The 21,276-nt window shown below is 44.2% G+C and overlaps 1 protein-coding gene across 1 annotated transcript in view; it reads right to left on the bottom strand.

The window, feature by feature from the left end:
- Positions 1 to 6,389, bottom strand: part of LOC144125917 (adipokinetic hormone/corazonin-related peptide receptor variant I-like) — a 149,969-nt gene extending 143,580 nt beyond the window's left edge. The window contains exon 1 of the mRNA XM_077659730.1: positions 5,160 to 6,389. Within this exon, the coding sequence (XP_077515856.1) occupies positions 5,160 to 5,717 (558 nt within the window). The 5' untranslated portion in view covers positions 5,718 to 6,389. The remainder of the gene's footprint in view (positions 1 to 5,159) is intronic.
- Between the last annotated feature and the right edge of the window lie 14,887 nt (positions 6,390 to 21,276).

Below are 21,276 nucleotides of genomic sequence, written 5' to 3'. Positions count from 1 at the left end.
GGGGTTCGACGTGAGTGGATCGTCCATGGAGTAATTCGGGGGGCTGCTGCTGCAGGTGTGTCGTTAATTTCGCCAAAATTTTCATTGCGGTAAATCAGCCTAAACTGAGAGCAAAGCTCGCAGCCAGTTTCAAATATGGAGGCTGTAAAATTGCGCGGATGTGGGCAAGATTGCTGTCTCCTTCAAACCAAGTGCAGAACAAAGCGCACTCAGCGCGAAAGCATTTTAGTAAATTCTCTCAGCAGCTTGATAGGCAAGTTTGTTGCGCTAATTTGCGTTTTAGCGGGGTCGGAAAATATTCTACAAATGTCAGCAGCCTAAGTACGACACAGGTAATCAATTGGAAGAATATTTGTTTCCATAAAAATAATTTTTCTCACTTTCTAACCGAAATAATTACGACCCGCACGCCTTGCCGTCCAGTAGGATTTATGTCGGTGAAAGGCCTAATCTGAAAAATTAGTTTCTCGTCCGATCGTTTTTTACTAATACCCTTGTGTTAAACCGTGCCCTACAGGCGGTGTTAAAGATATTGCGACACTTAAATATCTTACCAACATTTTATTTCCGTCTTCCTAATACTATATTTTCTGCTGCGCGTCAATCACATAGGAAGAAAAAGCAAACTACGGAGAAAATGGCGTGATGGGAAGGGGTGGAATGGGAGGTTTTGTAGGCGCGCTCAGGACCAGCAACGATTAAATTGTGTCGTCGCCATTTTGCACCCCGTCCTTCTATCTCCTCCGGCTCGCTGCGCGTAAAAATACGGACATTTTAGGATTTAAGCTACGCGTACTTGCTCAATTCATTAATGATAATAAGCCTTCAGACAGTCCGAGCATGCTACTAATTAGCTCTTTGTTAGCAGAGGCTACTCATCCACATAATTCGGCGCTGGCGCACTCAAGAGTTAATTTTCCTCTGATGAACCGAATGGAATGAATCAATCTCATTGCAGGCCATATAGTGTCGGCATTTTTACGGGGGCTTGATTGCCAAACGACTCGCAAAACCAATCTACATGTGCGTCGAAAAAATTATCTGACCTTCACTTTGCCGCCCTATTAAGGGGCTAATAACCGGTGCTCTTTCATCATCCTGATTTACTTAATCATTACAGTTCCCATTACGGTCCATTTAATCGGGTCCACTTATTGTTGCCAATCCATTGTAACTGTCATCCGTATTTTACTGAAACAAAGAAATAAATCAAACGGATAAAAGAAAGTGCTTCGCACAACTACAAATCTCTTCGTTACGGCGCCCCTCATTCGCGATCTGAAGAAATTATCTGGCAATTTAGACCCGCCGCGGTGGCTCAGTGGTTAAGGGCGCTCGACTACTGATCCGGAGTTCCCGGGTTTGAACCCGACCGCGGCGGCTGCGTTTTTATGGAGGAAAAACGCTAAGGCGCCCGTGTGCTGTGCGATGTCAGTGCACGTTAAAGATCCCCAGGTGGTCGAAATTATTCCGGAGCCCTCCACTACGGCACGTCATTCTTCCTTTCTTTCACTACCCCCTTTATCCCTTCCCTTACGGCGCGGTTCAGGTGTCCAACGATATATGAGGCAGATACTGCGCCATTTCCTTTCCCAAAAACCAAGTATTATTATTATCTGGCAATTTACAATAACAATTGCGCTCTCCCTTTAGCCGCCATATGCTAATCAGTTACGAAGCACGCGTATTTTTTACAGCTTCCTTGGATTCAGTTCGCATAGACAAGGGCTTTTCTCTACGACAGGGGGGACTAAAGCCCTTTCGTTGTAGAAAGAGGTTATTGGGAGACGGAATCTAATAATACTGAGGCTTTTCAAATGTCTCTACTTCGCTTCATGGCATTAAAATTTCCCAACGGGTGCAGCGGAGTTAATACTGCTTTGCCTTTTCTCTTCACTTGTCACTCCGTTATCTCAACATCCCACAAATGTACCCCTCCTGGTCCAACCGAAGATATTGTGCACCAAGGTTAACGTTCTTCCACAAATTATAGTTTTTTGATTTTGCCACGTGGGCGCGCGTATAGTAGACGGCTTCTGCACTTGTTCCACCGTTTCGCGGCACAATTTTTTTTGTTGTGCTCTCAGCTCTCAGCTTTCAATTGTTTTCTTTATTTGTTTCTTTGATTGACTGTTTCTGTTTACCGGTCTATTCGCTTGTTATTTGCTTCTAAAAAAAAAACACGCGAGAATTTTTTCAGCACTGACAGCGTTCGCTAATGTCACTACTGCCTCAGCTAGACGAATGACCTCTTCCGGGCAGTACGCCACCACAGTCATTGTCGTCGTAGGCCATAATCGAAAAGTCTCGCATGCACTCCTGTTCAAGATACTGTTGCTCAGGAGGATCTCATGGAGAGGCAGCTCTCGACAGTGTACTGTCAGTAGCCAGGAGTCATGCAACTGGGCTCACAAATAGGACCGGGAAGTCGGACACATGATAGTAACATGATAGTAATTCTAGAAAAGAAAAATTTCGGCTCGACTTTATCAGCTGTTTTGCCGTTTTTATCACTTTCAATGCCCGAACACTGAAAATGAAGCCGCTTATTGTACAACCCTGCGCTCTACTGCAACATTTGTATGCGCGTATGTGCACGCTTATCAAATAAATAAATATAACAATATTCAATTTCTACGAACATGCTTAACTGCACTTTACAGTGGTAGCTGCTCCGATCTATGCACGCACTAATCAGCTTTAGAGTGCCTTCCAAGCGCTAGGGCCGTCTCTGTGAACCTTGCTATCTATCTTTAGTTTTTTTTGGCCTGATCTTTCACGTCTGTAGCCAGTTTCACTAGGTAGATGCTTTGGTGCCCAGTTACTGGTTCAAATTTCTTCTCCTGCTTTTTCCAATTCTTGTTTTCCTCTGATGCCCTCTTTTTTTAAAATTCTGTCTCCATTTACAGTCTCTTCTTGTACATACCGTTTTTAGATGGGTCATTTTTTTGGAGGGTTTTCTGATGGTATGAATTAAAACTTGTGAATCTGTTATTTATGAGACCTTTGTGGTATGTACGTCATTCTTTCAGTTCACGGAGTTGAAAATGTGTGTCAAGCAGCCAAGCGATGAAATGTCAATACTAATTCAAGTTATATCCAAAACCATGATTTAATAAATCGATCGTTGATTACGTCTACAGGGCAATAATTTTTTGTTTATCCGGAAACAGACCGCTGCGTTAGTCCAGGAGCCGCAAACATTTATGCCAGCTTTGACTTGTTAACCCTTACAGCCCCCGTCTCCTCTCATGAGAACATAATGTTTCGAAGCCCCTTTTTTCACAAAAATAAAAAAACGAGTAGGAAGATGATGCACGACAGAAATCAAGGATGCCATAGGATGTGAACGTTTTGAGGTGTTTTCTACCTTAACTACTAGATTGGGTGTGCAGAGCACTTTTTGTAATTTTTAAAAATTTTTGCTCTTAGATGATAACCTAGGTAAAATCTTTTTGTCCTGTTAATATTAATAAAACCATGGCACGATTCCTTACATGACCTTGTATGAGCACGTCACGGCTGTCGCGCAACTGCAGCTAGCAGAGGTCTGCTAATAAAGCTGTTTAGCTTTCTCATAACAAGTCCCGGAGGCGGGGGGGGGGGGGGGGGGGGGGGGGGGGGGGGCTCGCGGAAGTAGAATTTTCGGAAGGCTTAAAATAGGTATAAGATGCAGAGGTACAGTAAGGAACAGAAATAAAGCAGAACGATGATTCGCCCGTACAAGTAAAAGATGGAAAACTAGAAAACTGGGCTTGGTCGCCGTACAGCGCCGGTGCAGCGGACACATTGTCAACAAAGTAGCTGTACCTGTCAGCGTATAAATATCAAAAAACGACCATGTGCACGACTGAACACAGAGAAATGACCGAGGTTTTCCGGGCCTTCAACGGAGGAAGGTGTTTGGTACGAGCAAACCGACTATACGCTATAATCATTAAAACATTAAGTTGGGCTAGTTGGTAACGGCTTAAAGGAATCATATTCTTAGCGGTAAGAAACAGACACAACACCAAGCTACACACACACAGGACACCCGCTGTGTGTCCTGTGTGTGTGTAGCTTGGTGTTGTGTCTGTTTCTTACCGCTAAGAATATGATTTTTTTAAGTCGCTATAATCGGCCAGTAGTTTCGTGCTTGAGCATCCCAAAAAAGGAAATGCTTAAAACATTTCCATGCACTTATTTCTTCTTTAGGTTTCAGTTATGCGTCGGTTAATAAATACATCGTTTTTTTCGCGTCAAAATATTTGCACGCCGAGAGGCACAGATAAAGCGCCATGTGCCGATTACACGCCTAATGCCACTAGGCCCTGGTATCCTCATACGTAGACACCGTTCCATTAACCAACGCCCGTCCATACGTGCTAGATCTTGAAAATTTCTCAATCACATGAGCAGAAAAGAAGCTAAATAAGCTAATTAAATATCATATAATTGCACAAAAAATTCAGGGTTGAAAAGGTTATATCATTTCGAGCTATGACCGGTCAGCATAAAATGCACCATCAAGATTGCAACACGATTGTTTCAAGTGCGCATCAACATGTTCACCCGTGGCAATGATTCTTCAATGTAAACAAGCCAGCATCATAATCCAACCAAATTTTTTTTCTTTATTTTTTCTTTATAGTTGCGTTAACCAATTTTCTTCACAACCAACATCAAAAAGATATTAAATTCCGACATATTCTTTCACAGTTACAAGTATGTGGAGCCCAACATATCCAAACAAATAAGCAAATTTATTAATCTTCAGTGGCACTTCTTAGGGTGCATTATAGCAAATACTAATCGACATATCGATATGGCATGACAAATTTTTTTTCAAGAATATTACACAGGAATGAGAACTCTCCAGCGACACTTGAAAGCATGCATGGTTGCTTCTTAACTTTATTTCAGCAAGACAGCGCGTCAAGTCGTAAAATGATTCAATTTAGGTACCCCTAATAAGTTTTCACACATTCATGCTTTGTCGCCCTTAAGAAAAATCGGCACAATGCGCGCGTATCTACTGGACCGACGTTTAATCATCCTGGTACCAAATAAAGCTACAGAAATGCATGCCTGCGACATCCCAAAAAGCAGCGTAGAAAACTTTGCATTGCGACGATGCACCTCTCACTACCTCTCTCACCAACACAGGTGTCACTTACCTGCGGCAGGCTACAGATGAGGCTCGTGTTCCAGGCGACGGTGAGCATTATCCTTCCCCTACGGTGCCCGCTGTGCACCTTAAGCGGGTGCAGCACGGCGAAGTAGCGGTCCACACTAATGCACACGAGCACAGCGGAAGACAAGTACGGGCCGAACGCGCGGAGCATCTGCATCAGTTTGCACATCGCATTTCCCGCGGCCCACTGCACTGTGAGCCTCCAGGCCACCTCGAGAGGGATCATCACGAAAGTCACGAGAAGGTCGGCGATGGCCAAGTGCAGGATCATGAGCTTGATGCGGGACTTACGATGCCGCTTGTTGAGCAGGCTGATGAACACAGGAACGTTGCCGGCTCCGGCTAACACGAAGAGCACGCAGTATATGATCACCTGCACCAGAGACTGAGTGCTGAACGTCAGTTCTTCGCCCAAAACGAGAGGTACGGAAGAAGCGTTCTGGCTGCTCTCATCTTGCTGCAGCCGGAGTTCGCTTTCTTGCTGGCTGAAGTTCTCAGCCAGCATTTCGTGCCGACTCAGCGAAGCAGCTGAGCTCCGCATCCGGGAAACGAACTCACTGGTATCTTCCACTCTGCTTTAAATTTCTCATCCGGGTCTCCATACCAACACGGTCACTCTTGGGAATGAATACGCATAATCTGTGCTTTTAGCACTTCCGGAACCACCGATCCATTGTTCATCTCGCACGCATGTCGCTTGGAAACGCCAGGTATTGCACACAAGCTTTTTGCTGTTGGTGTTCACGCCACCTTACTTCGGCAGTCGTCGGGCCCGTGAAAGACTCGAATTCCTGGGGACAGGGTTTTTTTATATCCCGAACAGCGCCACTTCTTTCTGCAGTGAGTACAGACTGCGCCACATCAGGTAGAAGAGAAAGTTCCGCTTGACAGACAATCCAATCAGACAACACATTAGAACGAAAACTCCAGTCTCTCCTTTTAAAAATACCAGAGGTAAAACACAGGGCAGCAGTCAGCTAAGATAGCTTCAAGGCTGAAACCATCGCTTTGCAACTTTTCCGTGTAAAAGGGTGTAGAATAACCTTGGTATCACTGACGCACAAGTCCCACAGTTTCGCAGTGTGCGTACAATAAGATAACCGTAGAACGAAAGCCGAACTTCATCCGTCGACGTACGTTGAAGCGTGCGCGCTACTTGATCCGCGCATCCAGTCCCGAGGCCAGCTGTCGCCGCGCGCTCTCTATTCCAACTAAGCCCTGGGGTCCCAACCGAGAACGCGCGGGTGCTTGGGAGTGCCATCGACCGAAACGCGCGCGCGCATCTCCCGACCAATAGCGAGCGGCGGCGCGAATTCCAAAGCGCGAAACGGTTTTTTTCTTTCTAGCGGGATACCCTCTGCTTGCAAAGGAGAGTTCATCACGCCTCATGTAGTTTGTGGCAAAACGCCAATTTCAGGAGTGGCCAGTTCGAAAATTGAGCATGCAAACAAAGTATCTTTTCTCACTCGTAAAACACGAAAGGCAGTCTAAAATTTGCGACATGAACGGCTGTGTAGCAGACATTTTAGTGAGTTTTATATTGGGATTAAGGCGCCTGTTTATTTTGTTGACAATATGAAGCTGGTAAATTTTTACAAAGAAATAAACAGACCTAAAAGTTATTTTTTTTCTGAATCTGCGTAAAGCTCCCTTCACACGCACATGCACGCACACACACACACGTGCACAACACACTCAAAGTGTTCACAGAGTACAGATAAAATAATAATAATAATAATAATAATAATAATAATAATAATAATAATAATAATAATAATAATAATAATAATAATAATAATAATAATAATAATAATAATAATTGGTTTTGGGGGAAAGGAAATGGCGCAGTATCTGTCGCATATATCGTTGGACACCTGAACCGCGCCGTAAGGGAAGGAATAAGGAAGGGAGTGAAAGAAGAGAGGAAGAAGGAGGTGCCGTAGTGGAGGGCTCCGGAATAATTTCGACCACCTGGGGATCTTTAACGTGCACTGACATCGCACAGCACACGGGCGCCTTAACGTTTTTCCTCCATAAAAACGCAGCCGCCGCGGAGGAAAAACGTTAAGGTGCCCGTGTGCTGTGCGATGTCAGTGCACGTTAAAGATACCCCGGTGGTCGAAACCCGAGTCCCGCAATGCGGCACACAGCACCCCAGTGGATAACATACCTTATATTCAGGCTGGAGTGTCCACGAACTCTGAGCAAAGTTTTTAGGAGCCGCCGCGGTGGCTCAGTGGTTATGGCACTCGACTGCTGACCCGAAAGACGAGGGTTCTATCCCGGCCGCGGCGGTCGAATTTCGATGGAGGCGAAATTCTAGAGGACCGTGTACTGTGCGATGTCAGTGCACGCTAAAGAACCCCAGGTGGTCGAAATTTCCGGAGCCCTTCACTGTGGCGTCCGTCACAGCCTGAGTCGCTTTGGGACGTCATACACCCATAACAAAGTTTTTAGCGATCGACGGGGTCATGAAAGGAGACATACATGCAAATGACGAGCGCGAAGTCGTCAGCTCGCGCTACGTGCCAGTCTTTGTCTGCGAGGCTCTCCTTTCGTTTGCGGCATCAGTGCTCCAGACGCGTTCTTGTGAAACGATCTGAGCATGGGCTCGGTCTGTTCCAGAACGTGCATTTCGCCAAACCCGTTACCACCTGCCTGCAACACTCCCCGAACTCGTTAACCGCGGCACGGACTTACCTCGGAACCACTCCACTAACTAAAGCTAGCGCACTTAAAAACAGTGCTGTTTGTCGGTAGCAAGAAAGCGGCCTTTCGCGGCAAAAAGAAAAAAGAAAAAAAACGTGGTGGCCACGCCAGCTATATATTTTCGACGCCACGCCTACACGAGTTTTTACTCTGCAAATGGCGTCACGCAACCTCGTTCGACCTTGCTCAGCAAAAGCAGGAAATACGAACAATTGGAGAGTGCTTCAAAAGGCGCACTAGATAAATTTAGCATCAAACAGAGCAAATACAACCAGCTCGCGACACGCGTGGTTTCGGGCCCAAGAAATAACTTAAAAGCAAAGGCCTTGTAACCTGTGCCGTTTCCCTTCTTTGTCTGCAGGTAGCGGCCCACACACTGTGCGCGTGTGTGTATAGGCATGACACTATGGTCCGCAGCACAAGTGAATGAGAGCCACCAACGCAGGCCTTAAGCCATCCATTCTATGTAAAGGCTTGGTTTGAAACCTTCAGTCACAGGGTTCGCTTTTGAAGAGTGTAGTCGGGCACTAAAGAGTACCTTCAAATTTCGAAATGTGCGGAGTGGTCAGAAGGGTCACCCTCCCCTCCGCGGATATGAAACTTCAGATCTACTGGAAGTGCCAAACAACATGGCTCAAAAAAAAAAATGCTCTCGCACAATATTTTTTTACTAAGGTTCTACATACGTTTTTACTCTCCTCACCCGCTCCCCGCCCCCTTTACAGCTTTTCGCCGCACAATTCGTGTCTCCATTTCCAACTCCATGACATCAAATGGCCAGAGGTCCTCAGGCACCATCTTCTTTCGCCACCACTAGCCTCATCCGTCCACCGCTGAGAGCGCCTTGAACTGAAGGCCTGCAGAAATAAACTATTTCTCTGCCTCCTTTCTCCAGAACCTCCTTCTCCACTTTGTCTCTAAGACGCCCTGACAGGCATGTGATGTTTTGCAATAAAGCTATTTCTTCTCTATGCTTGAGTTGATGCGCTTGTGGAACGTTCTAGCATACAAAAATACAAGTTCCCTAAAACAAGGTCAACTCCGCGAATGTGTCACAAACCTAGACATCTTGACGTTTCTCAGTTTTATAGCGAAGAAAAAAAAAGGTCACTTTCACTGCACATGACACATCGCTGTCTCCATGTGGTTGCCGGAGGTGTGTTTTCACTATATACGTCCTTCCACATCCTCTCCCCCCTAGTTCTTTGTGGTCTTTTATTCATTCTCCATGTCTGCCTTGCTCTATCCGCGAAGCAACACACAATGTTGCCAATTCGAGTGAGACTTAAATTCAGAGGCTGCTCACCATTCTTTAAAATCTTTATATGTGTAATATAGTACTGAGATTAGAAATTAAGTATTGCAAAGAGTAGGGATTAAATAAGTTCCAAGTATTCTTAGCCATTTTTCAGTGTAATAAATGAACTGATAATACCGCGAGCAGTAGGGCCTTAAATTCAGTCTGAAATAACACTCGCCTGAACGCTGCGCCTTCGTCGCCCCCACAGCAGTCAACCTTCGCGCAAATGCGTGATTTATAAGGAAATTCTCTAACTGCTCCCGCTATCTACGTTATCGTCTCCACCGCTTGCTCCGGTCGGTTCTGCGGTGCTGTCAAAAAAAGGAGAAAGAAAGAGGAACTGCGCACCTGCGGAAATGACATGCAGGTACCGCAGAAACGAGACCCCGACCAATACACCGACTGGTTTGGTTTTTTTTCCAACCAAACAATTCGGGGTATTGCTCTATATTCTTCAAAATACCAACTCCGAACTGAGCAGTTATTTTCTTTTATGTTCGCCTTTCCGATTGAAACTTTTCTTCTAGTTGTAGAAAGCGAGCTGCAGGACATCCTGGCATCAGCTTGCCACTTCATGTCTCTCCCATCTTCCTCTTTTTTTTTTGGACGCTACTCTGTTCAGGTACCCATCCAGGCAGTTAGGATAAGACAGTTAGGAGACCCGTATCCGCTCTTCTTTCTTTCGTTTTTCTTCAAACAACCAACAGGGGTAGAAGCTGCATAGGACCAAAATGTATCTTCGGTCATAAAATTTGCCCATTGGCTGGAATGATGCGACCTCATTAGGCCGTAGCTTCCCATTGGCTTGAGAGAGGTGACATCATCAGAGTATAAGTGACGTAACTTCCTGTAGAGGCATCTTCTAATGCTATTGCGCAATAGAATTAGGTGTCCCTGTGAATTTCTGAAAGCAGCTCTTTTAAGGCCGTGGCCTCGTTGCCACCTTGCCCCGCAGACCGGTCAGTCTCACCTTCGTAGCGGATGTCACTCAACTTGTCACTAGGAATGAGATATTCGTGTCCCATGTTAACAAAGATTGCGAGCATTTCAGAGTGCAAAACTTTTTCCGGCACACAGCATAGATCACACGATAACGGTAGAAAATTAAAAAAAACCAATGCAACCACATAAAACGCATTTTTCACGACAAGAGGTCATAAACCAAAAGCACATTTCTTAAAAGCACTGCCGCCCAGAAGCACGCCTTAGTGTCAATTTTTTCCTCGAAAGCTCGCGTCTTGAAAGTACTCCCAAAAAAGACACAAGCAGTAGAATTATTTCACAAGAGCAAACATCTCCTAACACCTACCTATAGAAACATACCTGCTAAAGACTAACCTTACCAAAGAATGAGCTACCACTATCAATCGCAGCACGCTTTGAGCGATCTTTCCTGCACGAACCAAGCGCTCGAAATTGCACATACAATGTCGTGAAAGACACACGGCACCACTTAGAGCCACAACCAATTTATGCAAGGGTGCAGGCACGCTTGAAGTGACCCGACTCCACGGGAGGCTACACTGAAGTTCGGGAAACAATCATTTCCGCCTTTAGGCGTAATGGGCTACTACTACGTAGCAGCGACTGAACTGCCACATGAGCCTAGCGGCCTGTTCCTCGTGCTAATCGCTCGGCTTCGTCGTGGCGTGAGCAAAGGCCTTTAATTCACACTCTCGCTGACATCTGGGGTGCGGACAACATGGTAGGAAATATTCCAGATGGTGAAGGAAACAGGCGCCACGAATGACGCACAAGCTCTTTGACCCCGTTTCGACGTAAACAGCTTCTACGGCTTGACTGCGCTACCGCAAGCTGCTGGCAGGAACGACATCATTGTTTGGAAAGACATCATCGCTGAGTTGGACTGCTTGGTGACCGTATTAATTCCGACGTCTATGAGGAAGCAAATTGTTCGACTTGGGAGACTGTAACAGGTAGTTCATTGCTGCACTGCAGTCTTTTGTGTCCGCTAATCCGAGTTCTGTCTCGCGCAGTAAAAAATAAGTACTTGCTGATGCAATTTGGGATCACTCATGCTGTATTTTATAGAATAAATGCACTAGCTGCCTAAAAGGTTTTAAATAACAAATTCGGTAAATGTTAAATGATTTCAAAGGTAGTAACCTTACGATTGTTTTAGAAATGCTTAACCTACCCTTCCAGGGTATTGTGCAGGTATGAAAATTGAATTTCTTAGATAGATTATTTGAAACTTCTGCAATTTTTTTACCTTGTTCTTATTCAAAATGTTGCGAATTTCAGAATATCAATTGTATTCCCTGTACTTATTTCGCCATAAAGCTTGCATAAAAAAATTTATGACAATATGTTAAAGTTCGCCACCGCTTTCTCACCAAAATATTTGGCGCCACTCTGAGCAACCTCTGTGAAGGAAAAGAGGCCACGTATGTGCGACCTCCAGCCAACGTTTAACGGTTCCTCGTCGCTTATTTTGCAGAACTGTTGCGAGAAGAACAGGAAGAAATCAATGGCATAAAAAGATCGTTTACTCTCTTTGGACCTTTAAAGTATTGCCTGTGCCGAATGCATACTATTTAAACTTTACTTTTTGCCGAATAATTTTTTGATTTCCGGTTCGCCGCGAATTCATCCAATTATGGATTTGTGCCACACTTTACTGGTCTAATAATACACTGACAATCATTCTACTGAAGGTTTTCCGCGTTTCTTCTGACATACAATGTGTAGCAGAAGCTGAAAAGAGTGCAGCAGGCTAAAAGATGCATGTTTTGGCGAAAAAGAACGCGACAACTGCTGTACAATGCACGAACATGAGCGTAAGGAATAGAGTGGGAAACCTTAGCGCGCTGAACAATTCACCGCATTTTTCTATGAAATACACTTATCTAGAAAGGGCACGCCACTCTCCCATACGCATCCGCCGACACAGATTTTCTTTTTTTTTTTCATATCACGGCCATCTTTGTGGTCGCATGAGGGGCCTATAATCCTTTCTAAGGATGAATTTGATTACTCAAATGAAAACAAGTCTTTTTGTCAAAACATTGTCAGCGTAGTAAATGTTCCCTCAGAGCTCCTTGCACTCGAGTTCAAGCTCTAAAGCCCATCTTCGCTCTCTTCTACCATCAACTGCTGCATGAGTGACCATGACAGTGATGACTTAGCCTCCATGTACAGCCTTTGCCGAAAGTAACCAGGCTGCATGGTTTGCTTCTATATTGAAATAGTGGAGCCTTTACGGCTTCCTTAAAGATTAAGATGTTCTCAGAAGGTGAGGACAAGGGTTCTCCTGACCATACAGAGATTTAGAGCTCGAGGGCTGGCATAATGGCTTCAATATACGACTGAGAAGCGAACCACGCATCCTGGTTACTTTTGGCAATGACTGTACATTTTATAAAGGGACTGTCATTGAACATAAGAATTATAATGACCGGAAGGAAAGTGGTAAAAGTCAATGAGTCAATGGCTGTCTCAGTGTGTTCTTCGCAGTGGAAAAAAAGAAATGCTGAATAAAGCAGATCAGACAGCAGCTAAAACGTCCATCTGCGAAGTAACAAGCTGAACGCGAGTGTAGTTCTATCGTTAAATGGATTCCCTTAGCTACAAGTGAAATCGGCAGCTTTGTTTGAGCAAGAACAACTGCATGCGCGAGACTGCTTGCGAACAACTCTCTTCAAGTTGGTTTTCTAAATACCTAGAGCTATTTGCACAAACTGAACGCAATGTCCACTATCGACATTCTAGACATACATTTTCTTAAATTTCAGCGTCACTAAGAAATTTTCGGAATAATTTTACAAAATAGACGCATTGCCTGGCACAATCTACAGGTTTTATCATTTGGGCGTAACGTTACCATTTGGGTGTAACAGGTGAAGCGGTAATTATTATGCAATAGCACAGAAGCCTCACTGAAGCAAGAAGCCGCTGGAGACCGTCCGGCGCTCAGAAAAACCCTGATCAACTAGCGGGTAGTAATATCATCAGTGACATCTCCAGAGCAGAAAAAGCCCATTGGCTGGAGATAAACGACGTCACAAGATCGGACATGACGTCACCACACCAGGTTCGTCTGTGTGAAACCTCGACCTGCAAGCCGTGGCAGGTGGTGCATGTAAAGAACGCTGTTCGAGAAGAGCAACCTGGGTAGCACAAGCCCCGCCGGTCACTTCGGAGAAAGCATCAACAGCTAAAGGTTTTAAACCAATACACAGTAAGAACCCAAAACGACTTCACGCACTGAAATAGCTCTTCTTACCTTATCATTTTTCTATAGCTCTAACGAGATATCTTCTTTACACTTGCAGTTTCTACGAGCCGATAGCGCGAACACTGTGCTCAAACTGAAAATGCTTGACAAAACGACATCTGAAAGAAATTTAATGCAAAGAGTATTTCAGAATCGGCCCGTCCTGAAAGAAGTCTTCCGGAGTCTTTCATGCAATTCAATTTGCGATATCCTTCGCTTCTCTGCCGCATTTAAATCGATAGTAAAACGCACTGGCCAATCTCCGTCAATACTGCAGCAAAATTGGCATGGAAGAATTGAGGCTTTTGTTGGACATAAAGTATATAGTTCACTGATGTCACGTGAAAAAAAATAGGCAGTTTTGTTTTCATTTTTTTTTACAGTCAGATAACTCAAAGTTACAGAAGGCCAAAAAAGCAAATCACAGCTCCTTTGTACCACTCTAAAAGCCTGCCGACAATGTTAGCAGCAGAATTGAGAGACTGAAGTTGCTTCCAGTTAACCTTTTTTGTTATTCAAGAGGTAAGTCGCTGCAGTATCCTGAAAAACTTAATGCTACTTGAATAGCATTGATTGAAATTTCCTTTATTAGGAAGCTCCTATTCATTGCAAAACGAGGTGAACTATAGGTTAATAGCAGGTAAGGTCAACATATGCTTGTTCCTGTGTCCCTCATCCTTCTCTCATCCCTGCTTTAACGACGAGACGAGACACAAATCTGCCAATCCCACTCTTTTTTCTTTGTGCAGAGAGGAGATAGTAATCTGCTTCCACCGCCGCTTTAAAATGCAAAGTTTGTACAAAGCTGTGCGCTCTACCCTGCTACTCAAGTATGAAGTTTTGTCCCCTCTCCCTAAGTATAGTCACGCCATGTCTAACCCGTTCGGTCTTGGATAAGCTATACTAAACTGTTGTCAATCATGAGAAACTTTGAGTTAATATTTAGGCTATTGCTCCCAATTAGCGGTTCTAGCTTTCTTGATACTTCCAGCGATAGCTCCGCTGTCGGGGCACTTGAAGCAAAGAAGAAACCATTTTGATTAGGGACACAACTGTATGCGCATAATATCTCCCGAAAGCCGAGATCCTCTTTGTGCTCTTCGATTTCCATCGTAGGGGCTTGAGCCTGGCGGGGATGGTGTCGTCGCAATCTTGAGATGAGACAGAGCTGGGCGACGCACCGCGCTTCGCGGCCATACTTACACTATGCAGATCCGCACTATCGTCGGGGTGGGACAGACCAGACTGGTATTCACGGTATAGTATGGCGCATCCGCTAGCAGGAGCAGTGACAGCCAGTTCAGCAGCGCTGTGACTCGATATAGGGTAGCCACCACTATAGGTCATCATAGCAGACAATAAAGACATCAAATAAATAGCCTTATTTACGAGGCACAGATGGTGCTCGGTTATACCGGCAGCAATTTTACTATAAGTATCATTTTTTAAACCAAAGCATGGTCATTTTGGTGTTCTTTTTTTTCCAACAGGCTGTGGTAAGGTTCAAAACAAATACATGTTGGATTAAATCACTTTAATCACATGATAAGTGCCGAACCATGCGTACCTAACGCGCCGTACTCCAAACTGCAAATAATTAATCATTCTGCTTATTTGCCCTGAATAATACACTCAGGAATAATGGGAGGTTTCGGAAAAAAATGAAAATCGATGTTTTGTTGTTTCTTTAGCGCATGAGTTAGCGTGGTTTTCTGTAAGTGGCTGCTGAAATTTACAGTCGCTTCGAAAAGACGCGAGTTACATCGGGCAGCAATTTTGTCCAGCTCAGTATGCTACTGAACATTTTATTCAACGTATTAACGGATACTACATAAAGCGTGTTACCTACATCATTTACCACCTCCGCTGCCTGTGACGTAATAACGAGGTAGTAAGAAGGTAGTAACACTCAAGATCCGGTATCAATAGTACCCGTTACTATGTTTCTCTCCCTCAGCTGCAACGTAGAAATGAGGCACAGGAAGGTAGTGCCGGTCAAGGAAAGGTAGTAGCAACCGCAAATAGCACCCTTTAGGTGCTCTTTTCTTCTAACAGTACGGCTCAAGAAATCAGAGACGTTTGCGAACTCTGCTGGCAGGAACGAAGCCTGTTTTCAAGTCATATCATTAAAGCATTATGGGTGCGACTAGCTGGCCATAAAGTAAAAACAATAGCATAAATTATTTCTTGTTTTCCCGCCAAACCAGCTCTGTAAGGACCTGCACCACGATCATCAAACAGCACTTGTACGGCATCAAGATTTAGTTGTGTCACAAGATGAGCTAATGGACATGGCACAGTGTCGTGTTTCCTGCTCCAAACATGCCTCCTGTGCTCTTAATTCCTTGAACGCATTAGTTTCAGAGACCGTTTCGCCTTTTTTTTTCGCAGTGCCTCATGTCGGCCATTGTAACTCGAGAGGACTCTATAACCGCTTCCGACACCACGCTCACTCTCTCTCTCTCTCTTTCAAATCAAACAAACTGCCGCCACAGAAACTTCCGGCATCCTCGATGTGCTCTGTGTCCATCGAAAACCTTCAACTTGTACAGTACCACGGTTGTACCTTTCAGCGTTCATCCCTTTCTAGTATTTTTCGTGCCACGAAGAGCAACGCAGTGGGCGCTCACTTTCGCGGCATTCCCTTGGCAGGCCGTGTTGCTGTCTGTCCTCAGCTGACGTTAAAAATGTCCTTCATCTTTGTATCCCCTCATACCTTTTCTCTAGTGCGGGGTAAAAAAACAGTCTCTTCTTCCGGTTGAGCTTCCCGCCTCTTTTTTTACCTCCTCCTCCTTTCACCTGTCCGCGTAAGCCTGCCCGCATTCTCCTGCCCTGAAGGTCCAGTTATTGTTTCCTCAGGAGTGGCATGTGTTCTCATGCGTCTTACGGAGGAGATATTCTTGGGGTCAAGAAGCTGCCAAGCTTGGCTTTATTGTTGTGGTGCTCTTGAGTTCTTCAGGATACATAACGCTGCTTTCCGATGGAAGTCACGTAAGGTGAAAGGCATTGACCTTCAACACGCGCTTTGTTTGTTTGTTTGTTTGTTTGTTTGCTTCTTTGCCTCTTTGCTTGTTTGCTTGCTCTTCTTTTTGCTTTCTTTTGCTTGCTCTTCTTTAATGCAGGAATTCTTTTTGATTGAAGGCGCTTTTTGGATAAAGGATTGCGTTTTACTTTTTTTTCCATAGAAAGTAAAAAAAAATGAACCTTTAATTATTTCCCTGTCTTTCGTCTGTAACTAAGCACTAGGTACTAGAATGCGATGCAGTGCTAGTAAGTGCAAACCGTTCGTTTTTTTTTTTGCAGAGGCATATCTTGCTGCAGCTTAACCAATTCGGTCCCCGCCCGCTTACACAAATGTGTACTGAACAAGAAAATTTGTTTTGGACCTAGGGCTAGAATTTACGTGTTTCACCCCACGAAGACGTTTCTAAGAGTTTAAAAATAAGCCCGTCTCGTTATTTAAGCAAAACATGTATAAAGTGGCCTCTCGAACACTTAATACCTTCCAGGTGGCGTTCAAGGTCTTCTGCTATCTGCGAGAAGTGTGCTGTTTGTTTGTGTTTGACCATATGAAGGCGAATGCTTTTGAAATTTTTTATACCGAAGTCTTAGTATCCTGTAAGATTATCTATATGTGATCTCCGCTGGGGCGGCGGTTTCCTCAATAAAAGGACAATCAACCCATATGTGTGGATTCAATTTCGTCGATTCGGAATTATTGGGGCCCTCGGACAGATTGCTAATTTATAACAGAAAGAGCAGTGGATCCAGCATAGAACCCTCTGGAATGCTTTGAATAATTCCATTCGAGTCAGCCAATATATTAGTTGCCTGGGAAATCTGAGCTCGACACTAAGATATATGCATGTAAGTGTTAAATATAAGAGCAGAGTCGATAACACCTAGAAGTTTAAGATTTTATAAATTTTTTGTGCTTCATTGAGTAAAATGCTTTATTAAAGTCGACAGATATTGCCCTGCGTAAAAATCAAAGTTTAAATGGCGCGTAACATAATCTATGAATTATGTAAGTGAAATTTGTTTGAGTAATTAGGTCAGAAGTCAAACTGTCGTCCTCATAAGATGCTCACTAGTTGATCGTATTCCACGACACGGCTCACAAACAGATTCTCAATTGATTTACTAAAGTCTAGTTGCAAGACGACAATTAGTTACTAAGTGACGATTGTTTTTTTTTCTGATTAGAGGAATTATTTTGCCTAGCTATATTTGCGTGAGGAAATCGCCAGTTTTAAACATCCCGTTAATGACATGGGCAAGGGGATCAGAGCAGAAGGATACATCGGCACAATAAGATTCCTGTCCAAAAGACATATAAAACTTTACCTAGACATATTTGCAGTTGTCACAGAAAAATTCTATATTATGCCGACGCAGGAAAGGTAAAAATGTGGAAACGAAAATGTCTAATCTGTATACGAGAGCTTTAGGCGGCAAAGTAAACTAAAAAAGGGGCAGCGATCTTCGCAAAACGAGCAGAGTGGAGCTTAATAAACTTCCTGGCGTATTGCATTCAAACCAGCAAAAAGCAGCTGCCTGCCGCGGTAAGCTAATCCTCTGAAACAAAGTTGATTTTTATCATTCATGCGTGTGACATCGTGTGACATCATTTGTGACATCGTGCTGCCACAAACATGGTTGCGCACTGGCTAGTTTTTTTTTAAGATTCCGGATTAATGTCTACATCTTCCCCACTTTGTTTTTGATGACACCTTCGTGCCTTCGATGTTACCTAACTTCTTGTTGCCCTAAAGCATAACGTGCGGAAGTGGACTTAGAGCCTAACCTCTGCTCGTTAAAAGCGGTAAACTAGTGCTGATTGGCTAATTAGGACGAGCTCAGCGTCCCGGCTTTCTCGGCATCGTGGCCTGCTTTAGCTACCAGACACACAAAAAACTTGTACCGTCCGAGGATTGCCCGAAATCAGCAGTCGGGGAGACGCTGATGAAACAACATCCTCGCGTTAAATTAACAGGGTAAACCACGTGATGCTGCGCATGTCTTTCATGCCTGCAACTTATTTACAGTCGCGCAGCAAAAGCGACCACGCGCTATTATTTGATTTATTCTTATAAAACTTATCTGTAGGAATTTCTAACGCAAAAAGCATGACTGTTGGAGGCTACTTATATTTGCTGCTTTCGTTATTTTGCTGCACTGAACTCGCGAATTAACTTATGTGTCAGTAGGCTTTGCGTTTCGTTTGTTGCCTCTCAATTTGCTTCATCTTGAAAGCGACAAGTTGTAACTCTACCCATTTCTATGCAAAAGTGAGGGTCGATCAATCGTTAAGCGTAATCTCTCGCTAAATGAATTACAGGAACTGCGTAATTACGTGAGCGTAAAAAGATGACACAGACAGGGCGCTCAGCGCTCTGTCTCTGTCCTCTTTTCACGTCCACGGCTTTGCACTATTCAGATAACATCAAACCAACCTGCCTCAGCTTTCACTTTATGAGCGTCATGTGCACACTACTGCGAAAAAAAAAAGGTTAGGACACTGCAGAGTCGATAGTTGCATTAGGGGCCGCTGGCACGGTTTCCACGTATTTTGTTGCGTCAACGTTACTTGGAGCTGCCCTTCTTTGCATTGTTTTGCCACGTTGGAATTGCGCTGCCCAGTATTAGGAACACGAAGTGTATGTACGAACAGGCCTTGAAACCTACTCGTTTACTGCTTTTTGTTAGGACTTCGTATGTGTGAAGTTCGATGTAAGTTGCTGCGAATAACCAGGTGGCGCTGTCGAGCAGTTTGGCGCTGTATTATTGCAACTCTGCTACCCTTGAAGCATTTCCGCTGTCGGGAATATATCCGCAAGTCTTTTGCGTTAGATTTAATATACGTAACGCTACTTTTTGTGCAAGATAATATCGTGGCCCTCATTACGTGCTGGACGAGGAGTGCAAATACCTCTCTTGGACTGTCGGACACGGTAACTCAGAAAACAATTTCCACTCCGATAGCTGTACGGATGCTGTGTTGCAAGGGACTACAGTCCCCTAAGTAAGAGACTACAGTCCCTTAGGCACAATTTCCCGTTAATTTTATACAAATATTCGCAATTTAATAATCCCAGCCTTGACCAGTTGCGGCAGTAATTTGTATCCCTATAGAAGTTCTGGTGAATGACTTTTTCATTGTTCCTAATATTTTCTTTATATTTTTTTTCATCACACAACCATTGTAACCACATTCTATAAACTTTTTTTGCACTGTTTTTCTACCTCGTGTTGGACTCAAGTTATTTATTTTAATTTTGAATGTGTTTAAAATCATTCATATGCATGTTTCATTTTCAGTTTTACATTACTACAAAATTGTATACACGTTCTACTTGTAACCACATTCTACACGCTTATCTGTGCTCTGTGTTTAAGTATTTATATTTTATGCTCCTTTATATTTTCTGTTTTCAATATTTGTGTGACTAGCCCTGACTTGTAATACGCTGGGCCCTGGGCCTCATCAAGCTGACAAATGCAGCTTTTAGCCCAGGTGTCCCACCAGAATTTTTTTTCTGGAAATAAATTGAATTGAATTGAATTCAGATCATGTCCTCCTCTACGCGCGCCCCTACACCCTTACAACCGGAGAGCTCTATATTGTATAACCTGAACAGCTGTCCGACTAAACCACGAGGTCAATTTTAAAGCATCACTTACATATGCACCACAAAGACCATTACAATTAAACCAGACCCACACTTTTCACCCCAACGTTCACACTGGTTGGCTACTCCAACACTGCGAACATCATACTCCCCCATTCGTTTTACACACACACACACACACTCACACTCACACACTCACACTCACACACTCACACTCTCACACACACACACACACACTCACACACTCACACACTCACACACACTCACACACTCACACACACACTCACACACTCACGCACACACACACTCACACACACACACGCACACTCTCACACACACACACACACACACACACACACTCACACACTCACACACTCACACACTCACTCACACACTCACACACTCACTCACAGACTCACTCACACACTCACTCACACACTCACTCACACACTCACACGCACGCGCACACACACACACACACGCACACACACACGCATATATATATATATATATATATATATATATAATAGGCAAATGAAGTGAGGGGCACGTTTGACAAACATATTACGGAAGCCAACAGTCACCGACACGGAGGTGCATAGGGGAATGTTTCTATTTTTTTAATATCTGGTACCAATCAATTAGTTTTAAAGAAGATTACTTTAAAGCAGCAGAAAAAACAACCATGCCGCCGGTGGGATCCGAACCCACGACCTCCGAATATCGCGTCCGGTGCTCTTACCAACTGAGCTACGGCGACGGCTGTCCAATCTGCTGCTTTCGTGGGTATTTATGTTTTGCGTGTAAGCGAACCTTGAGAGTGTTCACCAGCGCCACCCTCGTCCGTAACGGTGGACGTAGCACGTTTTGTAATACCGCAAGTGTGACGTAGAACGTCATCTAACGGCGAGGGCGGAAACTGTGCGAGAGCCCTCTTATGCTACCTATGGCATCAAGACTGCCAGAACCGAGACCCCCGTTAAGCTATTAGCAGACAAGGCAAATGAAGTGAGGGGCTCGTTTGACTAACATATTAAGGAAGCCAAGAGTCACCGACACGGAGGTGCATAGGGGAATGTTTCTATTTTTTTAATATCTGGTACCAATCAATTAGTTTTAAAGAAAATTACTTATATAAAGCAGCAGAAAAAACAACCATGCCGCCGGTGGGATCCGAACCCACGACCTCCGAATATCGCGTCCGGTGCTCTTGCCAACTGAG

Source organism: Amblyomma americanum, chromosome 3 (genome assembly GCF_052857255.1).
Source record: "Amblyomma americanum isolate KBUSLIRL-KWMA chromosome 3, ASM5285725v1, whole genome shotgun sequence".
Classification (NCBI taxonomy): Eukaryota; Metazoa; Arthropoda; class Arachnida; order Ixodida; family Ixodidae; genus Amblyomma; species Amblyomma americanum.
The sequence above is the reverse complement of the archived record's forward strand: the minus strand, read 5'-3'. Positions and strand labels throughout refer to the sequence as shown.